The following is a 24,765-nucleotide window of genomic DNA, read 5'->3' on the forward strand; positions in this document are numbered from 1 at the left end:
CACTGAGGGACCTAGAGTCAAGCGGAAACAGTATCAGTGATGTTTCCATGACTTTGAGACTAAACCGTGCTTGTCTGTCTGTGGCGGGCGCCTCTGGGGTCCTGCACTTGACTAGATGAAGCGTCCACACCTGACGCGGCCGCTAGCATTGTCAGTGCTCAGGCTTCACAGAGCCGACGCGCTGTCCCCGCGACCACCTCCGATCCGGCGGGGGCTCCTTCCACCACCGCGCAAGCCTGGATTTCTCCGTGAGGAATTGGGTCGAGGGAGGAGGGGGCTTGTGGGCAGGAACGGAGCCGAATTTGGGGAGGCGACAGGACCGGTTCCTTCCAATCCTAAAGGCCTCCCGAAGGAGGGGGAATGTAGGGCTGACTAACTGAAGGCTGACGCCGCAGGGCTCTAACCCGCGGGCAGTCCCTCCGTTACGCGCGGGACGAGTGCGGCGTGCCGGGTGCTAGCGGCGCGGGGCGGGGCTGCGCGGGGCAGGCGCGGGGGCGGGACTCGGGGGCGGGACGCGCCGCCGGCCCTGACAGTCCGCGTCGCAGCGCGCCTGCTCTGGCTTTCTCCTCTCCTCGCGCGCCGGCCATGACGGGCTCACTGTTCAAGGGGAACTTTTGGGTAAGTCGGCGGGGTAAGCGACCCATCGCCGGGCTCGGGAACGGGGGCTCCGAGGGGAGACGTGGGCGCCTGCCCAGTGCTCCGGGGCAGAACGCGAGGGGAGGCACCGCCGCCGGCCCCTCTCTGCGCTTCCCCCAGCCCACCGCGCGCCCGCGGGTCCCCGGGATCCGGTTCCTAGGCTCCCCCTCGGCCGCCCGCGCCCCGGGACACTGCTGACGGGTGTAGCCTTAGAGTCGGGACATTACCCCCTCATCTCATGGGGAAACCGAGACCCAAAAGGAGGAGTCACCCGTCCGGGGAGAGTCGCCGGTGGCCCCTGAGGCTGCGCTGTGAGCGGATTTGGGGGGGACGTGGGCGCAGAACGTGGGGTGAACTTCGCCAGGCTGATCGGCTTTTCCAGGTCCGCGGAAACGTACAGCCTGTCCGAGCCCCATTAGCTCCCGGCTCGCCCCGGCAGACAACCCTAGAGGTGTTATCTAGCAGAAGCTTTGCCGGGTTCTGCAGCTCCGCTTCCTGAGCCTCTCCCTGTCTTTGCCCCCGCCCAGGGGGAGGTTGGTGCGTGTGTGAGACCCTGCGAGGTGGTGGGGACATCTGAGCCCGAGGACGGGCCCAACCAGGAGGCAGCAGTTCTGCCTGCCCCTCTCCCTCTGTCCAGTCGTCTTCCCCCCGTCATCTGACTGCGCAGGTGCCCCTCAAGGGTCTGTACCCCCTCATTCGGAGGAACCGCCCTCATCCCTTTAAGGCAGGAGCAGAAAGTCAGCACGTCTCCAGACTGACCCACTGCTGCCAAGCCGCCCCAGCTCCTTACTTGAGACCCTGATTGTCCCCCATTCAGCCTCATAGCTGCTTAGCAGGTTCCTGGCCCCTATCTAGAGCTGCTGGGTAGAGAAACCTGGCCCTGTAACCTTCGGGACACAGTTTAGACCCTGCTTTGTGAAGTCCCTTTTCCTGGAGATTTTGAGGTTCTCCTGGGACACTGCCCACCTGTAGGGTGCAGCTCACCGCCCCCAACCCCCACCCCCCTCAGCTTCACAGAGAAGGTGAACAACCTCGCAGCTGTCCCCTTGAAGAGGCCTGGGAGTTCTTTGGGTAGAATAAAGGACTTCTGGGTCCCATGACAGGCATTGTGGGAAAAAGCAGGGTACAGAGACCTGCCTTTCTTCCCCTCAAAGTGTAACACTCTCCCGATTTGGATTCCTTTTATTTCCTTTTCTTCTCTGATTGCTGTGGCTAAAACTTCCAAAACTATGTTGAATAAGAGTGGTGAGAGTGGGTAACCTTGTCTTGTTCCTGATCTTAGTGGAAATGCTTTCAGTTTTTCACCATTGAGGATGATGTTGGCTGTGGGTTTGTCATATATGGCCTTTATTATATAGAGGAAAGTTCCCTCTATGCTTACTTTCTGCAGGGTTTTTATCATAAATGGGTGTTGAATTTTGTTGAAAGCTTTCTCTGCATCTATTGAGATGATCATATGGTTTTTCTCCTTCAATTTGTTAATATGGTTTATCACATTGATTGATTTGCATATATTGAAGAATCCTTGCATTCCTGGAATAAACCCCACTTGATCATGGTGTATGATCCTTTTAATGTGCTGTTGGATTCTGTTTGCTAGTATTTTGTTGAGGATTTTTGCATCTATGTTCATCAGTGATATTGGCCTGTAGTTTTCTTTCTTTGTGACATCCTTGTCTGGTTTTGGTAGCAAGGTGATGGTGGCCTCGTAGAATGAGTTTGGGAGTGTTCCTCCCTCTGCTATATTTTGGAAGAGTTTGAGAAGGATAGGTGTTAGCTCTTACAAAAAAACAAACAACCCAATCCAAAAATGGGCAGAAGACCTAAATAGACATTTCTCCAAAGAAGATATACAGACTGCCAACAAACACATGAAAGAATGCTCAACATCATTAATCATTAGAGAAATGCAAATCAAAACTACAATGAGATATAATCTCACACCAGTCAGAATGGCCATCATCAAAAAATCTAGAAACAATAAATGCTGGAGAGGGTGTGGAGAAACGGGAACACTCTTGCACTGCTGGTGGGAATGTGAATTGGTACAGCCACTATGGAGAACAGTATGGAGGTTCCTTAAAAAACTACTAACAGAACTACCATATGACCCAGCAATCCCACTACTGGACATATACCCTGAGAAAACCATAATTCAAAAAGAGTCATGTACCAAAATGTTCATTGCAGCTCTATTTACAATAGCCCGGAGATGGAAACAACCTAAGTGTCCATCATCGGATGAATGGATAAAGAAGATGTGGCACATATATGCAATGGAATATTACTCAGCCATAAAAAGAAACGAAATTGAGCTATTTGTAATGAGGTGGATAGACCTAGAGTCTGTCATACAGAGTGAAGTAAGTCAGAAAGAGAAAGACAAATACTGTATGCTAACACATATATATGGAATTTAAGAAAAAAGAAGTGTCATGAAGAACCTAGGGGTAAGACAGGAATAAAGACACAGACCTACTAGAGAATGGACATGAGGATATGGGGAGGGGGAAGGGTAAGCTGTGACAAAGTGAGAGAGAGGCATGGACATATATACACTACCAAACGTAAGGTAGATAGCTAGTGGGAAGCAGCCGCATAGCACAGGGAGATCAGCTCAGTGCTTTGTGACCGCCTGGAGGGGTGGGATAGGGAGGGTGGGAGGGAGGGAGATGCAAGAGGGAAGAGATATGGGTACATATGTATATGTAAAACTGATTCACTTTGTTATAAAGTAGAAACTAACTCACCATTGTAAAGCAATTATATTCCAATAAAGATGTAAGAAAAAATAAAAAATTGAAAATTAAAAAAAATAATAATGTAACATGCAGTTTTCAGATCTCTGCTCAGTGTCTTCTCTTCAGGGAAGCCTTTCCTGACTGCACCCAATAGCACATGTTCTGTTCCTTCATAGCATTTGTCAGTTTATGGTTTTGAGTTTGGGGCCTACAAGCATGTGAGCACCTTGTGGACAGCTATTGTGCTGGCTTTCAATGCCACTGCCCCTTGCACAGGCTGATGCCAGTAGGTTCTCAGCAAATAGTGGTTGAATGAGTACAGTGGATCTGTAAGGCTGACAGGGTATGTAGTGGGGTGAGAGCTGCGGCCTCCATCCTCAGAGGTCTCCCAGGCCATAGGAAGGCAGCCCCCCAGCCGCTCCCAGTGCAGACTTGCAGGAGTGGTTAGGGGAGGGGGGAGACGTGAGATCTGTGTTGGGAGTTAGAGGTAGGGTGAAGGTCCAAGGCAGAGAAATTTCTGGGTTTTTACTTTCTTTTTTTCCCCTCTGAGCTTTTACTTTCAGAAGATATGAGATCCTGAGAGATAGTTTGCAAAGATATCTTCCATCTCTAATTTCCTATACTTTATGTCAAATAATAAAAACAGTAATAGCTAATATTACTGTGTATAGAGTCTGTGGCAAGCACTGTTCTAAACACTTTACACATACCACTCATTAAGTCTCACAACTACCCTTACTGAGTATCCCATTTTACAGATGAGGAAACTGAGAGGCAGACAGGTTAAGCAACATTCCCCAAGTTTGTAGAGCTATTAAATAGTGGAGCAGGACTCTGCATAGACCTGCTCTCCTTCAGCTCCAACCATGAGCTCCTGGGAGGTTTGCATTGGCTCCCACCATCCACTGAGCCCCCAGAACTGCGATGGTGCTTTGCATGTGGGCTTAGGAATCAGGGAGATGGGACAGTCAGCCTGGATTTGGGAGACAAGGGGCAGAAGGGAAACTGTTGGAGACCTCAGGGGCTGCCTGCGATGCTCTCACACTCTCAGGGGTGGGGGTGGGGAGCAAGGCTGTTGTTATCACTGAGGAGATGGCAATAACTTTCATGCTTCAAGGACAAGAAGGTTGTGATTACATAAGGTAGAAAACTTTGGAAACAAGGTGGGTATCAGTTGAGTGAATTTAATAAATATTTAAGAAAATACCTTCTCTGTATAGAGGTGGCATTTGCAGCGGTTAAGACCATACACTTGGGTTGAAGGTAGATTCCTCATTAGGAAGCCGGCAGGGAGGGCGGGCTTTGGTCTTGAATGCGTGTCCTCAGGGATGTAGAGGGCAAAGGGGTCAGGGGATGGGAGAGTCTAGCAGGAGTGAAGAAAACTGGGCCAGGGGTAGAAAGGGTCTGTTCCAGGATGGAAATCATAGGGAAGGGACAGGAGGAGACAGATGAGAGGAATGGCAGAGGGTAGAAGAAGTCAGAGCCACAGGACAGGGTCACCAATTGAAGCTGGGCAGTAGGAGAGAGGAAAGGAGAGCTTGAAGGAAGCTGTGTGTAAGGTGAACAGGAAAATGAGTTGCGGACCCCAGAAATAAGGAAGTCAGATGAGGAACTGGTTTGTGGGGAGGGAAGGAAGAGGAAGCAGAAGCGGTATTGACAATAGGCAGGCCAGGAGCATCCTGAACCCCCCCACCCGGCCCCCACCCCCCAGGACCATGCCAGGGTTGCTGGATATGGGGAGGTCTTGGGGAAGGAACAGGGTGCCAGACAGCAAGGTTTGGGGGTATTTTAATATTTTAACAACCAGTACAAACACGTCAGTGAGTGTGCTCTGATGTCAACATTCTGGGTTTGAGGGGCTGGTGGAGATGGCCCCAGTACCTTGGAAAGGGTGTCCAAGCAAGAGAGTGCACGGAACAGCATAACGCGCAGAAGCAGAGACTATGAGGTGGCCTGGCCAGGTTTGAATCCCGGGTCTGCCCCTTGTAGCTGGGTGACCTTGGGCAGATTACTTCAACTCCCATACTCAGTTTTTCCATGTAGAAAAATGAGGACAATACCATTGTCTACGCTCTAGGACTGTTGTGAGGATTAAATCAGAGTTTAGTACGTGCCTGGCGCATAGTGAGCACTTGTGATTGTCGACTATTATCAGCACAGAGGTGACAAAGGAAATGGGTGACAGTTACTCGAGGAGAAAGAATCAAGAGATAAGAGGTCCCCAGAGAAGCACTCTTGGTGACTACCTGTATTTTGGCAGGAAGAGAGAGGGGTCAGAGAAAGAGAGGCAGAGATGTAGGGATTCAACCCTCACAGGAGCCATCACAGGGCCAGGAGAGGAATGTTCCATGAAAGTTGAGAGACCCATGGTTACGTAGATGTTCCTGAAAAGGTATAAGTCCGCGCATACTTTACAAATAATCTTATTCAAATGCCCCATGGAGAGTTTAGTTAAAGGAACCTTTAGGTGGATTTGTTTGAAAAGAGAATACTCAAGTGTTCTTTAAAACTGGGATCGTCCCCAACCAAGTTTGCCTGACTCGGACACAACGCCTGTGTGCTGTTTCCCTCCCAGCAGTCATGTGGCTAAGTGGTGCTGTTATTTATTCTGGTTAATGTTGGTGGTACCTTGTCAGAATAAGACGGGGACCATGGATGTGGTTTCCAGGGCTCCAGGGAAGGAGGCCGCAGAGGGAAAGTCCCAGCCTTTGGCCTGTGATCCATGTAGCCGTGCACAGGTGACTGTACAACCTGCTCCAGAAGAGCAAAATGTCCTGCCACAGGAGAGCCCCACATTCCTCACAAGGGTGTGAGGCCCAGCCTGACCCTGTTTGTCCTCTAGACCCTTATATTTTGACCTGGTCTTCCTGATTCTTACGGCTCTTGGCCCAGACTAGCTTCCTACTGTCTGTCCTGCACTCTTCCCACCCCAACACCTGCAGTGGGTGTGGCCTCTCTGCTCTGCCTGGTGAGTGACCAGGGGAAGGAGCTTGCTCATTGCCCCTGGCCACCCAGGGCTGTCCCTCTGCTTCAAACCTCTGGCCACTTTGGAATCTGGTCATTCTGGGTATTACCAGAGCTTGAGCTGGTGCTGCATTTGGCTTTGCTCCTTGACTTTTCTCTATACAGTATGGGAGGGTGCTTTTTTTCTTAAATAAACAAAGAAGAAAACAGGTTATCACACCATGTGGTTTTTTTTTTTTTTTTTTTTTTTTTGCTGTACGCGGGCCTCTCACTGTTGTGGCCTCTCCCATTGCGGAGCACAGGCTCCAGACGCGCAGGCTCAGCGGCCATGGCTCACGGGCCCAGCCGCTCCGCGGCATGTGGGATCTTCCCAGACTGGGACACGAACCCATGTCCCCAGCATCGGCAGGCGGACTCTCAACCACTGCGCCACCAGGGAAGCCCCCCATATGCTTTTCTTTTTTTTTTTTCCCATGTGCTATTTCATACAATGTATAGGCTGTTGCTTTTCTTTTTTAATCCTCTCCCTTGGAAACCAGTCCCTAGAAACACAACAGGAGGGCTATTGTCCTGCCTGGTGGCAAAATGCAAGGCAAAGTCATTGACGATTGCCCCCTCCAGTTCATTCTTCCTAGAGCAGCCACTGGGGTCTATCTTTAAAATAATTATCAAAATCCTTTTTTCTTGTTTTAGCTTCTTTAAGATTTAATAAGAGGCATGGGACCTACCTTCTAAGGAAAATACGAAATTCTTATTGAAATATATAAAACAAAATCTGAACAAGTAAAGAGGAAACAAAAGTTTGTTAACAAGCCTTAAAAAAATCTAGATGATGCAAGCACATTCTTTAAATATCCAAATATTTCCAAAAGGCTTATAATGAAAAACAATATAAACATTATTTATGTTATCACAGCATGTAAAGATTGCTTTATTTTGTTTGTTTGTTTTTTGGCCGCATGGCTTGTGGGATCTTAGTTCCCCCCACCAGGGATTGAACCCTGACCCACAGCAGTGAAAGCATGGAGTCCTAACCACTGGACCACGAGGGAATTCCCACAGCATGTAAAGATTGTTTAGTTTAAAGCTAAGTAGTATATTATGATTAGACCTCCATTCTTATCCTTCCTGGACTTTCTTTTTTTTTAATTTAATTTAATTTATTTTTTTATAGAGCAGGTTCTTATTAGTCATCAATTTTATAGACATCAGTGTATACATGTCAATCCCAATCGCCCAGTTCAGCACACCACCATCCCCACCCACCCGCAGCTTTCCCCACTTGGTGTCCATACGTTTGTTTTCTACATCTGTGTCTCAGCTTCTGCCCTGTAAACCGGTTCATCTGTACCATTGTTCTAGGTTCCACATACATGCGTTAATATATGATATTTGTTTTTCTCTTTCTGACTTCCTTCACTGTCTATGACAGTCTCTAGATCCATCCATGTCTCAACAAATGACTCAATTTCATCCTTTTTATGGCTGAGTAATATTCCATTGTATATATGTACCACAACTTCTTTATCCATTCATCTGTCGATGGACATTTAGGTTGCTTCCATGACCTGGCTGTTGTAAATAGTGCTGCAATGAACATTGGGGTGCATGCGTCTTTTTATATTATGGTTTTCTCTGGGTATATGCCCAGTAGTGGGATTGCTGGATCATATGGTAATTCCATTTTTAGTTTTTTAAGGAACCTCCGTACTGCTCTCCATAGTGACTGTATCAATTTATATTCCCACCAGCAGTGCAAGAGGGTTCCCTTTTCTCCACACCCTCTCCAGCATTTGTTGTTTGTCGATTTTCTGATGATACCCATTCTAACTGGTGTGAGGTGATACCTCATTGTAGGTTTGATTTGCATTTCTCTAGTAATTAGTGATGTTGAGCAGCTTTTCATGTGCTTCTTGGCCATCTGTATGTCTTCTTTGGAGAAATGCCTATTTAGGTCTTCTGCCCATTTTTGCATTGGGTTGTTTGTTTCTTTAATATTGAGCTGCATGAGCTGTTTATATATTTTGGAGATTAATCCGTTGTCCATTGATTCATTTGCAACTATTTTCTCCCATTCTGAGGGTTGTCTTTTCATCTTGTTTATGGTTTCCTTTGCTGTGCAAAAGCTTTTAAGTTTCATTAGGTCCCATTTGTTTATTTTTGTTTTTATTTCCATTACTCTAGGAGGTGGATCATAAAAGATCTTGCTGTGATTTATGTCAAAGAGTGTTCTTCCTATGTTTTCCTCTAAGAGTTTTATAGTGTCCAATCTTACATTTAGGTCTCGAATCCATTTTGAGTTTATTTTTGTGTATGGTGTTAGGGAGTGTTCTAATTTCATTCTTTTCCATGTAGCTGTCCAGTTTTCCCAGCACCACTTATTGAAGAGACTGTCTTTTCTCCACTGTATATCCTTGCCTCCTTTGTCATAGATTAGTTGACCATAGGTAAGTGGGTTTATCTCTGGGCTTTCTATCTTGTTCCATTGATCTATCCTTCTGTTTTTGTGCCAGTACCATATTGTCTTGATTACTGTAGCTTTGTAGTATAGTCTGAAGCCAGGGAGTCTGATTCCTCCAGCTACGTTTTTTTCCCTCAAGACTGCTTTGGCTATTCGGGGTCTTTTGTGTCTCCATACAAATTTTAAGATTTTTTGTTCTACTTCCGTAAAAAATGCCATTGGTAATTTGATAGGGATTGCATTGAATCTGTAGATTGCTTTGGGTAGTATAGTCATTATCACAATATTGATTCTTCCAATCCAAGAACATGGTATATCTCTCCATCTGTTGGTATCATCTTTAATTTCGTTCATCAGTGTCTTATAGTTTTCTGCATACAGGCCTTTTGTTTCCCTAGGTAGGTTTATTCCTAGGTATTTTATTCTTTTTGTTGCAATGGTAAATGGGAGTGTTTCCTTAATTTCTCTGTCAGATTTTTCATCATTAGTGTATAGGAATGCAAGAGATTTCTGTGCATTAATTTTGTATCCTGCAACTTTACCAAATCATTGATTAGCTCTAGTAGTTTCCTGGTGGCATTTTTAGGATTCTCTATGTATAGTATCATGTCATCTGCAAACAGTGACAGTTTTACTTCTTCTTTTCCAATTTGTATTCCTTTTATGTCTTTTTCTTCTCTGATTGCTGTGGCTAGGACTTCCAAAACTATGTTGAATACTAGTGGTGAGAGTGGACATCCTTGTCTTGTTCCTGATCTTAGAGGAAATGCTTTCAGTTTTTCACCATTGAGAATGATTTTTGCTGTGGGTTTGTCGTATATGGCCTTTATTATGTTGAGGTAGGTTCCCTCTATGCCCACTTTCTGTAGAGCTTTTATCATAGATGGGTGTTGAATTTTGTCAACAGCTTTTTCTGCATCTATTGAGATGATCATATGGATTTTATTCTTCAATTTGTTAATATGGGGTATCACATTGATTGATTTGCACATATTGAAGAATCCCTGGGATAAACCCCACTTGATCATGGTGTATGATCCTTTTAATGTGTTGTTGGATTCTGTTTGCTAGTATTTTGTTGAGGATTTTTGCATCTATATTCATCAGTGATATTGGTCTGTAATTTTCTTTTTTTGTAGTATCTTTGTCTGGTTTTGGTATCAGGGTGATGGTGGCCTCATAGAATGAATTTGGGAGTGTTCCTTCCTCTGCAATTTTTTGGAAGAGTTTGAGAAGGATGGGTATTAGCTCTTCTCTAAATGTTTGATAGAATTCACCTGTGAAGCCATGTGGTCATGGACTTTTGTTTGTTGGAAGATTTTTAATCACAGTTTCAATTTCCTTTTCTGTGATTGGTCTGTTCATATTTTCTATTTCTTCCTGGTTCAGTCTTGGAAGGTTATACCTTTCTTAAGAATTTGTCCATTTCTTCTAGGTTGTCCAATTTATTGCCATAGAGTTGATTGTAGTAGTGTCTTAGGATGCTTTGCATTTCTGCAGTGTCTGTTGTAACTTCTCCTTTTTCATTTCTAATTTTATTGATTTGAGTTCTCTCCCTCTTTCTTGATGAATCTGGCTAATGGTTTATCAATTTTATCTTCTCAAAGAACGAACTTTTATTTTTATTGATCTTTGCTATTGTTTTCTTTGTTTCTATTTCATTTATTTCTGCTCTGATCTTTATGATTTCTTTCCTTCTACTAACTTTGGGTTTTGTTTGTTCTTCTTTCTCTAGTCCCTTTAAGTGTAAGGTTAGATTGTTTATTTGAGATTTTTCTTGTTTCTTGAGGTAGGCTTGTATAGCTATAAACTTCCCTCTTACAGCTGCTTTTGCTGCATCCCATAGGTTTTGGATTATCGTGTTTTCATTGTCATTTGTCTCTAGGTATTTTTTGATTTCCCCTTTGATTTCAGTGATCTCTTGGTTATTTAGTAACGTATTGTTTAGCCTCCATGTGTTTGTGTTTTTTACATTGTTTTCCTTGTAATTCATTTCTAATCTCATAGTGTTGTGGTCAGAAAAGATGCTTGATATGATTTCAATTTTCTTAAATTTACTGAGGCTTGATTTGTGACCCAAGGTGTGATCTATCCTGGAGAATGTTCCATGTGCACTTGAGAAGAAAGTGTAATCTGCTGTTTTTGGATGGAATGTCTTATAAATATCAATTAAATCTATCTGGTCTGTTGTGTCATTTAAAGCTGCTGTTTCCTTATATATTTTCATTTTGGTTGATCTGTCCATTGGTGTAAGTGAGGTGTTAAAATCCCCCATTATTATTGTGTTACTGTCGATTTCCTCTTGTATAGTTGTTAGCAGTTGCCTTATGTATTGAAGTGTTCCTATTTTGGGTGCATATATATTTATAATTGTTATATCTTCTTCTTGAATTGATCCCTTGATCATTATGTAGTGTCCTTCCTTGTTTTGTTCTTTATTTTAAAGTCTATTTTATCTGATATGAGTATTACTACTCCAGCTTCCTTTTGATTTCCGTTTGCATGGAATATCTTTTTCCATCCCCTCACTTTCAGTCTGTATATGTCCCTAGGTCTGAAGTGGGTCTCTTGGAGACAGCATATGTATGGGTCTTGTTTCTGTATCTATTCAGTGAGCCTATGTCTTCTGGTTGGAGCATTTAATCCATTCACGTTTAAGGTAATTATCGCTATGTATGTGCCTATGACCATTTTCTTAATTGTTTTGGGTTTGTTTTTGTAGGTTCTTTTCTTCTCTTGTGTTTCCCACTTAGAGAAGTTCCTTTAGCATTTGTTGTAGAGCTGGTTTGGTGGTGCTGATTTATCTTAGCTTTTGCTTGTCTGTAAAGCTTTTGATTTCTCTGTCGAATCTGAATGAGATTCTTGCCGGGTAGAGTAATCTTGGTTGTAGGTTTTTCCCTTTCATCACTTTAAGTATATCATGCCACTCCCTCTGGCTTATAGAGTTTCTGCTGAGAAATCAGCTGTTAACCTTATGGGAGTTCCCTTGTATGTTATTTGTTATTTTTCCCTTGCTGCTTTCAGTAATTTTTCTTTGTCTTTCATTTTTGCCAGTTTGATTAATATGTGTCTCGGCGTGTTTCTCCTTGGGTTTATCCTGTATGGGACTCGCTGTGCTTCCTGGACTTGGGTGGCTATTTCGTTTCCCATGTTAGGGAAGTTTTCGACTATAATCTCTTCAAATATTTTCTCTGGTCCTTTCTCTCTCTCTTCTCCTTCTGGGACCCCTATAATGCAAATGTTGTTGCGTTCAGTGTTGTTCCAGAGGTCTCTTAGGCTGTCTTCATTTCTTTTCATTCTTTTTTCTTTATTCTGTTCCGTGGCAGTGAATTCCACAATTCTGTCTTTCAGGTCACTTGTCGGTTCTTCTGCCTCAGTTATTCTGCTATTGATTCCTTCTAGTGTAGTTTTCATTTCAGTTATTATATTGTTCATCTCTGTTTGTTCTTTCATTCTTCTAGGTCTTTGTTAAACATTTCTTGCATCTTCTTGATCTTTGCCTCCATTCTTTTTCCGAGGTCCTGGATCATCTTCACTATCATTATTCTGACTTCTTTTTCTGGAAGGTGCCTATCTCTGCTTCATTTAGTTGTTTTTCTGGGGTTTTATCTTGTTCCTTCATCTGGTACATATCCCTCTGCCTTTTCATCTTGTCTGTCTTTCTGTGAATGTGGTTTTTGTTCCACTGGCTGCAGGATTGTAGTTCTTCTTGCTTCTGCTGTCTGCTAGTGTTGGAGGGTCTCCTGTAGAGGCGGGGGATGGCTTTGGCTCACTGTGGGAACAAGGACACTGACAGCAGAAGTACTCTTCCTGGTCTTTCTAATTCCTGTTTTTGAGGGGACATTATTCATCTTTATCAGAGGCTTTTTTTTAATGCTCCACTATATCAAGTTTTTTTTTTTTCCCCACAAACAGTTTATTCAGATTGGACTTACACAGTGAATGTAGAATTCTGAGTTTGGTGTCTCAGATACCCATTATGGGAACACATGCACAGATAAATACACATAGTTAAAGTTAATTCTAAAGTCAGGAAGACTTGGTTTGTGCAAACTTGGTATAAGTGTAAATGGTTGCATGTTAATTTATGGATTTTTCTGGTAAAGGCAACTATAGGTGTCATCAGCCAGTGAAAGCAAAATATTGTTACTTCCAAATATATACAATATCCAAAGTACCTCTATTTGTACAGCTAATAGGTAATTTTGAAATTAATATTTGTAATTCTCATTTACTATCTCCTAAATGTAATCAGATTGTCCATTTTGGTACATGTTTTGTTACAGCATCAATATCATCTAAGTTTCAGTGTTAATGAAAAGGTCAACTGAGTAAGACGTGGCTGACATTTTTCTTTCCTCGCCTATGCTAGAAATCTCCAGCTTTGACAAAAAAGGAGCTTTAAGTAAGAGTAGGAACTGTTGGTTAGCTTCATAGAATGACAGCCATTGTAATTTTTAAAAATATAGAACTATTAGAATTTTCCATCTAGATAAATGAGAATAATTAAGATATGGTTGCCAGGAATTTTAAAACTCTTATATGTTGTGAAAATCCATGAAGACTGCAGAGCTATGTGATCTCACTCCAGAAAAGGCAGGCAGCAGGAAACCAGATACTTTGGACACCACTGTTCAAATAGCTGCTGTGAGTCTCACAGCCTCCAACAAGGGCTTCGGAACCTCCCTCAGAATCAGGGGCTTCTTGCTTCTCAAACAGCATGTGTGTGAGGAAAGTAGGCAGAGTAGGCTTTTAAAAGACACAGTAGACTGTTGGCTTGTTTGTTTAAACTTGCTTTCTGGGACTAGCTGTATTACTTTGTGAGTTTTGGGCTGAAGGTTAGACAAAGGTTAAGCAGCGGATTTTAACACGTGTGATAGGGGTTTGTTCTTCATGAGAAGGGGAAAGCTTTTCCCCGGTCGACCCTAATGCTCTTGCCTTAAATGCTTTACACTATTTGTATGTGTAAGGAGGCTCAGGGCAGCACAGAGCAACTTAAACCCCAGTGCATGAACCCGTAACATTCATGAGAATCTATCTTTGGGAACTGTTACATAGCCTCCCAGCTTACCGGTCAGATATGGCTGTTGCATTAGCACTAACCAAGTCACACTGGACTGCATTAGGGGATTAGAAACCAAGTGAAGACTTTCTTTTCTAACAGAAATGATCACAGCTAAATATTTGTGAAATTAAAGCAAAAGGGTATTCTTAGGTGTTTAAATGCTATATTTCCTTACTGTTTTTTTCTTCTTTTTTTAAAGGCTGCAATGATCTTAAATATTTTTTCATAGATCACTGTTCATTCTTTAAACATATTACTGTTTGTTTATAGGGGTAGTTTCCAGTTTCAAGTGCTTTTATAAATCCCCAAGAATGGTAGTAAGTGCCACATACCTCAGTGACATCACTGTTTTTACAACTATATTTTAGCAGAGGGAGATACACACACACAGAATAAAAAATAAGAAAAGTTGTAGTGACAGAGGATGGCTGACCCTTGCCTCACACCCTCGGCATTCACTCTGTGAGGTGCAGCCACACAAGACTGCTTGCTGCACCCCAGGGGGATTGGGGGTCAGGGAGGTTGGTGGGAGGTGTTGCTTGGCTCCCTTCCCAAGCCTTTGCACTGACCTCTACTCCAGCCTCCAGGTCTTGGGGAGGAGACTTTCTCTGCAAGTCTGTTGCACATTTCTAACAATATACTTATCACTCTATGTTTAACCATCTTTCCTTGTTTGCCTTCCTTGGTGGACTACGGTCAACTTCTCTCTTATTTACCTCTGTGTCCCTAGAGCTTGACACAGTTCCGAGAACAGAGTATGTGCTCAATAAATGTTTAACAAGTGAATAAATGAACACTGAAGTCTCACCTACTTGATGTTTAAAGAGTCACCACCCCACCCTCCACCCCCTGTACAATACATAATATTCAGGGGCCAAGCAACTGAATTCCACATATTTAATTTTTGTTGCCTTTTTTAGTCTGCTACCACATTTTTTAAAAGTTGTGATAAAATACACATAACATAAAATTTACCACCTTAGCCTTTTTTGAGTGTACAGTTCAGTGGTATTAAATACATTCCCATTCTTGTGCAACCATTACCACCATCCATCCCCTAAACTCTTTTCATCTTGTAAAACTGAAAGTCTATACCCATTAAACAGTAACTCCCCATTTTCCCTTCCCCCAGCCCCTGGTAACCACCATTACATTTCTGTCTCTGTGATTTTGACTACTCTGAGTACCTCATGTGAGTGGAATCATAGAGTTTTTGTCTTTTTATGACTGGCTTATTTCGCTTAGTGTAATGTCCTCAAGGTTCACCTGTGTTGCAGCATATGTCAGAATTTCCTTACTTTTTTTTTTTTTGCGATACACGGGCCTCTCACTGTTGTGGCCTCTCCCGTTGTGGAGTACAGGCTCCGGACGCGCAGGCTCAGCGGCCATGGCTCACGGGCCCAGCCGCTCCACAGCATGTGGGATCTTCCCGGACCGGGGCACGAACCCGTGTCCCCTGCATCGGCAGGCGGTCTCTCAACCACTGCGCCACCAGGGAAGCCCTCTGTTGGTATTTTTTAAAATTAAAAAAAAATTTTTTTTGCCTTGCCGCATGGCATGTGGGATCTTAGTTCCCCAACCAGGAATCAAACCCACACCCCCTGCGTTGGAAGCATGGAGTCCTAAAAACTGGACCACCAGGAAAGTCCCTATTGGGATTCTTAAAAGTAGGCATGTGACACATGCTCATTGTAAAATAGCAAAACAATACAGGTGCATATATAGTAAAAAAAAAAAAAGAAAACTTAAAACATCAGAGTCCTTCCCTCAGCACCTCAAATCCCAACCTCCAGGGGTAAGTTATAGAGTAAGTTTCTGGAGGTTTTTGCAGTAGACATACGCTTGTATAGCTTGTCCACATGGCTGTTGAAGAAGCATATTTATGATCCTTGTAAGGAACAGCAGATTATAAAGCTGCTCCTCCCCTCAACTCAGCATTTTTGTGTTTTTTAAAGGCACGTAAATGGAAGTTATCTCTGGTTTTCAAGATTATGGGTGATTTTGATGTTCTTTTTTCCTAGTGTGTTCACTGTAGGATAATCAGATATTCTGTAAATTTACAACAGTTTTAAGTCTCCCCACCCAAGAAATGTAGTGGCTGAGTTCTTTGCACCTTAATGTGACTGAAGGAGGTCCTGGTTGGACAGAGGCATCCCTGCTGGTGGGAGGAAGGCAGGACCAGGATTAGTGAGGCACTTGCCTTGGGCATAACATTTAAGGGGATGCCAAAAAACCCTAAAACCTCAGGAATCAAGATAAATAATAGTTTAAAGCAGTATTTTTAAAAATCAAAATTAATGCAAAAAACCCCACAATGAACAAAATTTTAAAGAAAATCTTGTATTTGCATGGTCCTGTCATTATTTGCCTCACCCTAGTTGGAATGGGTCCTCCCTGGCAGAAGGGATCCTTTGGAAATGGTAAGCACTTTGGGAAAGGGCAGTTCACAGCAGAAGGGAGGCCCTGGCTCGGGGTGGGCTGGGAGTGATGGGAGAGGGAAGCTGGGAGAACATATGTGGGGCTCCATGGGAATTCCCTGACCAGCTACAAGCTTCATGTTGGTGAGGAGATAGAAAGTGGACCCAGCACAGCCTCGGGATTCTCTGTTCTCTCAGCTCCCTCATGGCTGCTGGAGCTGTGGGTTCACAGAAGGTCTCCTGAGCGTGGAGCACATCTCTGCTGCAGAGAGAGAAGGAGGAGGGGAAGGTGTGGGAGAGGGGGCTCCTGGAGAAGCCAGGCTTGGGAGGAAGCCCACCTAAGGCTCAGTTAGGTACTTATCCAACAAGAAAGATGTAGCCAAAAAAGATCAGGTTTTCCCTTGCAGTAGAAACTTGTTTATCTGTGTGCTTTCTCCACCTTTTGGCCTTGTACTGTTTTAATAGTGATCTTTCCAATTCATAAGTGAAGACCTAAAAGTGAAAATATTGTAAAAATATGGAAAATGTTCAATCTCACTAATAATAAAATATCCAAATTAAAACAGTACTGAGATTACATTTTTCACCTATCACATTTAGCAAGTTAAAAAAAAATATGTGTTAAGTGCAGTGCCTTCCTCTGGGGAAGATGCAGGGAGGTGAGCACTCCTAGTCATTGCTGGTGACAGGGAACACTGTAGAGTTTTTTGGAAAGAATTTGGCTGCATGTGTCATTAGTCTTAACAATCATAGACTTTGGCACCGTAATTCCTCTCCTGACAATCAAGCCTAAGGAAATACTCCAAATATGAAAAAAGTGCTGACGCAGAAAGGTGTACATTGCAGCAAAAGTTTGGAATAGTCTGATTTTATCTTATGACAGGGTAGTCAGCTGACAGCACAGGTTTAGGCATCCCATCCTGCAAGGTTCAGAGGAAGAAAGGGAAAGAAAGTCTGCTTCAAAGACCCATATGCCCCAAGGCCCTACACCCAGAGGGAGCTTGTTTTAGGGACCTTTTGCCCCAAACGAGCTTCTGTTAATGGTTTCTACATTTTAAACTTCCTCTTTCCTTATTCTCCCATTCCCATGGGTCCTAAATTTTACTTAATGGACAAAAAAATTTCAAATTACCTAAACAAAAATAACCACCTCCATCCCTGCTTTTCCACCTAGAAAATTCCTCCTCAAGGCTTCCAGAATGTCTCCCCTTCTGTGAGGCCTGGTCTTACCAGCCCTGACAGTGCTTCTCCTCTGTGCCCCCACAGGGATCTCTGTACTTCTCTCATGAGGCTAATTCCACAGTATTATCCTCAGGGCCCAGTGGCACAGGTTTTGGCACTGGGTGAATGTGGCTTTGAATCTCTGTTCGGCTATGTATGCTATTGCTGTGTGACTTTGGGCTAGTGATGTTACCTCTCTGAGTCTCTGTGTCTGCATCTGAAACATCTGGATGATGATACCTGTTAGGGTTGGGGTGAGAAATCTTGCCTTTAATGAGTGTTTGCTGAGCACCTACTCTGTGCTAGACATGACACGAGATTTTAGGAGTTTATATTCTAGTCTGTGAATCCCATGGTGGCCAAATACACGTATCATACAGTTAAGGATCTTGGTGACAGCAGTGAAGGAAATAGAGTGTATGAGTTTCCTATTGCTGCTACAACTAATTACCACAAACTCAGTGACTTAAAACAACACAAATTTATCATCTTACAGTTCTGGATGGCAGGAATCTCACTGGGCTAAAGTTGAGGTGTCTGCAGAGCTGCATTCCCTCTGGGGGCTCAAGAGGAAAATCTGTTCCTTGCCTTTTCCTGTGTCTAGAGACTGCCCTCATTTCTTGGCTACTGGCCCTCTTTTATTGTTAAAGCCAGCAATCACATCACTCTGCTTCTCTCTTTTAAGGACTCTTGTGATTAACGTTGGGTCCACCTGAATATCTTGCATTAGTGTGTGCAATTGCTGCACCAGTATTATTAGCTAAAGTCCGTACTTTACATTAAGGTTCACTTTGCGTTTTCTATGGGTTTTGACAAATGTGTGATGCCATGTATCCACCATTACAGTATTATACAGAATAGTTTCACTAACTTGAAAAATCCTCTGTTCATCCTTCCTTGCCTCCCCTGAACCCCAGGTAACTGCCAACCTTTTTATTGTCTCCATAGTTTTGCTTTTTCCAGGATGTCATATAGTTGGAATCGTACGGTATGTAGGTTTTTCAGACTGACTTCTTTCATTTAGCAATATGCATTTAAGATTCTCCTATGTCTTTTTGTGGCTGGATAGCTCATTTCTTCTTATTGCTAAATAATATTCCATAGTATGCATGTACTACAGTTTGTTTATCATTCACCTATTATTGCAGGACATCTTGGTTGCTTCCAATTTTGTGCAATTATGAGTAAAACTGCTATCAACATCTGTGTGTAGGTTTGCATGGACATAAGTTTTAAACTTGATTTAGTTGAGATTTAGTTTCAGTGAGTCAGATCCAGCTCAGTTGAATGTCATTGTAACATGTGTTTCACATCTAATATGCCTGAATATCCTCTGTGCTCCAAATTCATGCAAGATGTTCACTGGATCAAGCTGGATGAGAAATCAGTGAGTTAGAAAAGGAGAAAAGGCAGTGGACTCAGATGAACATGTACTGGAAGAACTACTTTTTATTCGCTTCTAAAATCCTGATATTTAATTCACACATAAGTCTGAAATTTGAATATGAAAACATTCTCATTCCCAAATTTCATGGACAGGAAGTACAGAAAACCCTAAATATACTGAACTTGGGCTGGCCTCAGTGAAATGGCAGTGATGAAACTAAAAATAAACTAAACCTACAACTTAACTAAATTTAAATTAAAACTTTGAAAAAGCCTCAAGGTCAACCCAAATTGTCTATTTTATAGTCAGTAGGAACAAGTAGAACCAAGAGTCACATATTTCAGGGGTCAGGGAAAGCTGAATCACTGAGACAGAGGATGAGTGATTTCTGGAATGAAAAAAATGTTATTCCTCAGGATCAAAGTTAATCAGCCTGATGTGCAAATTTAGAGATTATTGCATTTATTTGCATGTTGCTGGTTGAGTAACACTTTTTGCACTTATGTATTTCTACTTGAGTTAAAAATGTTGGGGGCTTCCCTGGTGGCGCAATTGTTAAGAATTCGCCTGCCAGTGCAGGGGACATGGATTCGAGCCCTGGTCCGGGAAGATCCCACGTGCCGTGGAGGAACTAAGTCCATGAGCCACAACTACTGAGCCTGTGCTCTAGAACCCGCGCACCACAGCTACTGAAGCCCGTGTGCCTAGGGCCTGTGCTCCGCAACAAGACAAGCCACTGCAATGAGAAGCCCGCGCACCGCAACGAAGAGTAGCCCCCGCTCGCGGCAACTAGAGAAAGCCCGCGTGCAGCAACAAAGACCCAACGCAGCTGAAAATAAATTTATTTTTTTAAAAAAAGAAAAGAATGTTATGACTGGGCCTCAGTTTCTTCATTGGTTAAAGGACAGAGATTACTTGAGCTCTAAGATGTCTTCTGATATACCAGCATGCCAAGGCTGAAACACTGTGGGAGAGTAAACAGACTCTTCGATTACCTAGACTGTTTAGGAAATGGGATATTCTGATTAGCAATACTTTCTGATCAATTGATAATTGACCCTGATTCATTTTTGGTTCAAAATTTGTTAGAAATTATAAGTCTAATTTTGCTTTGGATAATCGAAGTCCAGAGAATATAAGGGAATTTTTCTTGAGGACTTTTGTGATTAAGCATTGGGGTTTCAGAGATGGAGATAGATAAGATGGAGGAAACTGAACAGGAATGAATGCACTGAGGCCAGGTTTTACCTTAAGGAAGTTATTAACAGTAAATATTTTCTATTAACTTGCAGTTCCTTTACTTCAGATAAATTGTCTCAGGAAAAGATCCAGGCAGTTGAATATCTGGATTACTTGAGTACAGGATAAGGAGTTAAGTTGAGGTGTGCCAGTTAGCCACTGTGAAATGCATCCTAGCTGTGAATTCTGCAGGGATGAGACCACTTGAGAATCTTCACAGTTATGTATTGTCTTAAGACTTCAAAACTTACTGTCCTTTGAGTACCCAGTTTGCCTGGTGGGTCAACCAGAAGGGTAGTAGATAGAGATTAAAGCCCTTTAAAATTGTATCGCAGTGGGGGTGTGATATGAAGCGTGTCAGAGGCTGTTGGGAATGTTTTTGGATTGGGCCCAAACTTCCCACCGGGAGTAGGAGGGGCTACGAGTCAGCTGGTGCAGTCACTGTGGCCATTCCCCTGGGTTTGACCTACTTTGGATTCCTAGCTGTATTTGCTTTGGGCAGGATTGGCAGTACATTTGGTTTTTGAACTGGCTTGCTTTCTTGCCTTTCCTGGCGGGACTGCTAGAGTTTGTCATTCCCTTGGATTTTGTTGGTCCCATATTTGAGGACCTACTTTCAGTTTCAGGTGCAACCTCTTCCTGGTACTTGCTTGCCTCCCAGGCCTGGACGGTGTCCTGGGCATGTCTGGGAATTCTCTGGAATGCCGTGGACCAGGAAGAGGACTTTGGGGTCTGTATTTCTGGGCACTGACACATCACTGGTTTTTACCCTGTGATGTGTATAGTCATGCACCTCTCAGGGTAAACTACAAACCTTTAACTTATTTTTATTAACTAGAAAAGCCGTAGCACTAACATTAGCAGTGCTCTTGGGGGTGGTCTGGTGTTCCCTATGAATTAAAACACCTATCTTCAATTCTCATATTTTCTCTCCCAGGGGATTTGTAAGTCAAATGTCTCGTGGCCCTGAGGGTTGTGTGTGTGTGTGTCTGTGTGTGCACACACACGTGTGTGAGATTTGGATCATGTTAAAGGTTAGATGAGTAATGTCAGACAGCCAACTTTCTGAACATTGACATCTTCTAAATCTTATGCCTTCTTTGTTAAATTTACAGGGATAATCGTCTTTCAAAAAGCCATGATCTCACCATGCATAATATGAATTAATCTGTATTTAGTAAAATATGAACTTTTCGTAGTTTTATGTCCAATTTTGTTATAGGAATCCAATCAGTTCAGAAATAGAGGTTGCCACTAGTAAATATGAGGTATGTCTGCTTCTAGACTTTTCTCTTTGCTGTTATATATAATGAAGTTATACATTTTTCTTAACATATATAAGTTCACCTATTATGGGCTCATATATGCAACTTTCAGTTTTCTTGTAACAATATATTGTGAATATCTTCTTATGTTTCTATGTGTAATTCTGCTTTATTCTAATATCTATCCATTTATTTATTTGGCTGCTCTGGGTCTTAGTTGCAGCACACAGGATCTTGCTTGCCGCGTGTGAGATCTTCGTTGCATCATGCGGAATCTTTAGTTGCAGCATGCAGACTTCTTAGTTGTGGCATGCATGTGGGATCTAGTTCCCCGACCAGGGATTGAACACGGGCTCCCTGCATTGGGAGCGCAGAGTCTTAGACACTGGACCACCAGGGAAGTCCCTGTTTTTCTTTTTAAGAGCACTGTCTGTTTATATCTCTTAGCTATTTGAAAAAAATTGGTTGTTCATCTTTATATGATTGACTTTAGGTGCTCATTGTATACATTAATCCTTGATTAAATATTTCTGCTCTACTCTGCAACTTCCTTGGTGGTCCAGTGGTAAAGAATCCACCTTCCAATGCAGGGGACGTGGGTTCGATCCCTGGTCAGGGAACTAAGATCCTATGCGCCGCAGGGCAACTAATCCCGTGTGCCACAACTACTGAGCTCACTCGCCTCAGCTAGAGAGCTCACATGCGACAAACTACAGAGCCCACGAGCTCTGGAGCCTGTGCGCCACAACTAGAGAAGAGAAAACCCGCATGCCACAACTAGAGAGAAGCTCGCGCACCGCAACGAAGAGCCCATACACCACAACGAAAGATCCCACGTGCCACAACTAAGACCCGACGCAGCCATAAAAATAAAAAAAAAATTAATAAATAAATATTTATGTTCTTCTCAATTTGTCATTTTACTTTGTTTAGAGTGTCTTTTGTTATGGGAAGTTTTTAACTTTGAAAGAGAATTTTAGATTTACAGAAAAGTTGTAAAATTGTACAGGGAATTTCTATTTACTTTTCACTTGGATTCCTCAAATGTTAATACTTTGTTTTCTCTCTTTCTCTCTCTCTCTCTCTCTCTCTCTCTCTCTCTCTCTCTCTCTCTCTCACTCTCTCTCTCTCTCTATATATATATATATATAAAACACACACACATACATATACATATATATGTACACACACATACATATAGATGTTTGTGTATCTATCCACACATAAAATATATACACACACATTTATTTTTTCTGAACCACTTAAAAGTAAAGTTGCAGGCATGATCTCCCTTTATCCACAAATACTTCATTGTATATTTCCTAATATAAGGATATTTTCCTGCTTAATCACAGTATGATGATAATATAATACTATTAGCTAGCATATAGACCCTATTTAAATTGTCCCAGTAATGTCCTTATAACTAAAGAAGAAAACATTTCGTTTGATCCAGGACTCTGTGTTGCATTTAGTCCGGTCTCTTCAGTCTTTAATCTGGAACAGTTCCTCAGTCTTTGTTCTTTATGACTGACATTTTTGAAGAGCATAGGACAGTTATTTTGTAGAATGTCCTTCAATTTGAGTTTGCCTGTTTCCTTATGATTAGATTCAAGCTGTTTTTGGCATGAGCTACACGGAAGTGATGCTGTGTTATTCTCAATATCAGGGGCATGTGATATTTATGTGTCCTGTTACTGGTTGTGTTAACTTTGACCCTTTGGTTAAGGTTGTTGTGTTAGTTTCCTGTTGCTGCTGTAGCAAATTACCACAAGTTTAGAGGCTTGAAACAGCACAAATTTATGATCTTATAGTTCTGGAGGTCAGAAGTCTGAAATGAGTTTCACTTGGCTAAAATCAACGTGTCAGCAAGGCTGGTTCCCTCTGGAGGCTCTAGAGCCTCTGCCTTGTGCAGCTTCTTGAGGCTGCCTGCACTCACTGGCTTGTGGTCCCTTCCTCTAAGCCAGCAGCACAGCAGCTTCAAATCTCTCTCTCTGACCTCTGCACCTTTCTTCACATTTCTGACTGACTCTCCTGCCTCCTTCTTATGATGAGCCCTGTGATTACACTGGGCCCACCTGGATAATCTAGGATAATCTCCACATCTCAAGATCCTTAATTTAATCACACCTGTAAAGTCCTTTTTGTCACGTAGGGAAACGTACTCACAGGTTTGGGGATTAGGCTGTAAACGTCTTTAGGGGGTCATTATTCAGCCTACTCCAGTGGTGTTTTCTAGGTTTCTCCACTGTAAAATTACTGCTTTCCTCTTTGTAATTACAGGAAAATACTTGAAAATACGTAAACATACCACTTTGCTCAAACTTTCATCCATTAGTTTTAACATCCATTGATTATTCTTTTTTTTTTTTTTTTTTTTTTTTTTTTTTGCGGTACGTGGTCCTCTCACTGTTGTGGCCTCTCCCATTGCGGAGCACAGGCTCCGGACGTGCAGGCCCAGTGGCCATGGCTCACGGGCCCAGCCGCTCCGCGGCATGTGGGATCTTCCCAGACCGGGGCACGAACCCGTGTCCCCTGCATTGGCAGGTGGACTCTCAACCTCTGCGCCGCCAGGGAAGCCCCAATTATTACTCTTAATCAACTATTTAGGATGGTTCCTAAATAGTGATTTTCGAATATTAGCAATTTTATGGAAGAATAATTTACATATAATAAACTGCTAATGTTTAAAGTATACACTTTAATAAGTTTTGACATGTGTGTTCCACCCATGAAACTGTCACCACAGTTAAGATAGTGGATAGTAAACATATCCATCACCCCCAAACTTTCCTTTGCCCCTTTGAAATCCCTCCTACCTCATCAGTCCTCTTCCAGGCAACCACTGATCTGCTTTCTGTCACTGTAGGTTAGTTGTATTTTCTGTTATTTATGTAATTGGAACACAACAAGTACTCTTTTTTTGCCTTCGTTTATCATAATTATTTTGAGATTCGTCCATGTTGCCGTGTGTAAATAGTCTGTTTTTTTTATTACTGAGTAGTATTCCATTTTATGGACATATCACAGTGTGTATATTCATTGACCTTTAAGGGACTTTTGGGTTATTTCCAGTTTTTGGCTATTACAAATAAAGCTACTGTGAACATTCATGTACAAGTCCTTGTGTGGTGATTTTCTAATTCCATCTACATAATAAAGTTGGCATTCTACTGGAAGGAAGAGCATCTCTCTCTCTTTCTGTCTCTCTCTGTCCCTCTCTGTCTCTCTCTTTCTCTGTTAGTATGGATTTATGGATTCTTATTTTGTTCAATGGATTATGTTACTATTATACAATAATTTATCTTGATGCTCAGATTGTCCTAGATTTGGACAGTGGGGATCCCCTTTAAACTGGATCCTCTTATC

General features: G+C 42.6%; 1 protein-coding gene across 1 annotated transcript in view; it reads left to right on the forward strand.

The window, feature by feature from the left end:
- Nucleotides 1-516: 516 nt before the first annotated feature.
- The window catches only part of PSTPIP2 (proline-serine-threonine phosphatase interacting protein 2), a 79,975-nt gene continuing 55,726 nt past the window's right edge, over nt 517-24,765 (forward strand). The window contains exon 1 of the mRNA XM_060121077.1: nt 517-618. Within this exon, the coding sequence (XP_059977060.1) occupies nt 586-618 (33 nt within the window). The 5' untranslated portion in view covers nt 517-585. The remainder of the gene's footprint in view (nt 619-24,765) is intronic.

Source organism: Lagenorhynchus albirostris, chromosome 14 (assembly GCF_949774975.1).
Source record: "Lagenorhynchus albirostris chromosome 14, mLagAlb1.1, whole genome shotgun sequence".
In the NCBI taxonomy this organism is placed as follows: domain Eukaryota; kingdom Metazoa; phylum Chordata; class Mammalia; order Artiodactyla; family Delphinidae; genus Lagenorhynchus; species Lagenorhynchus albirostris.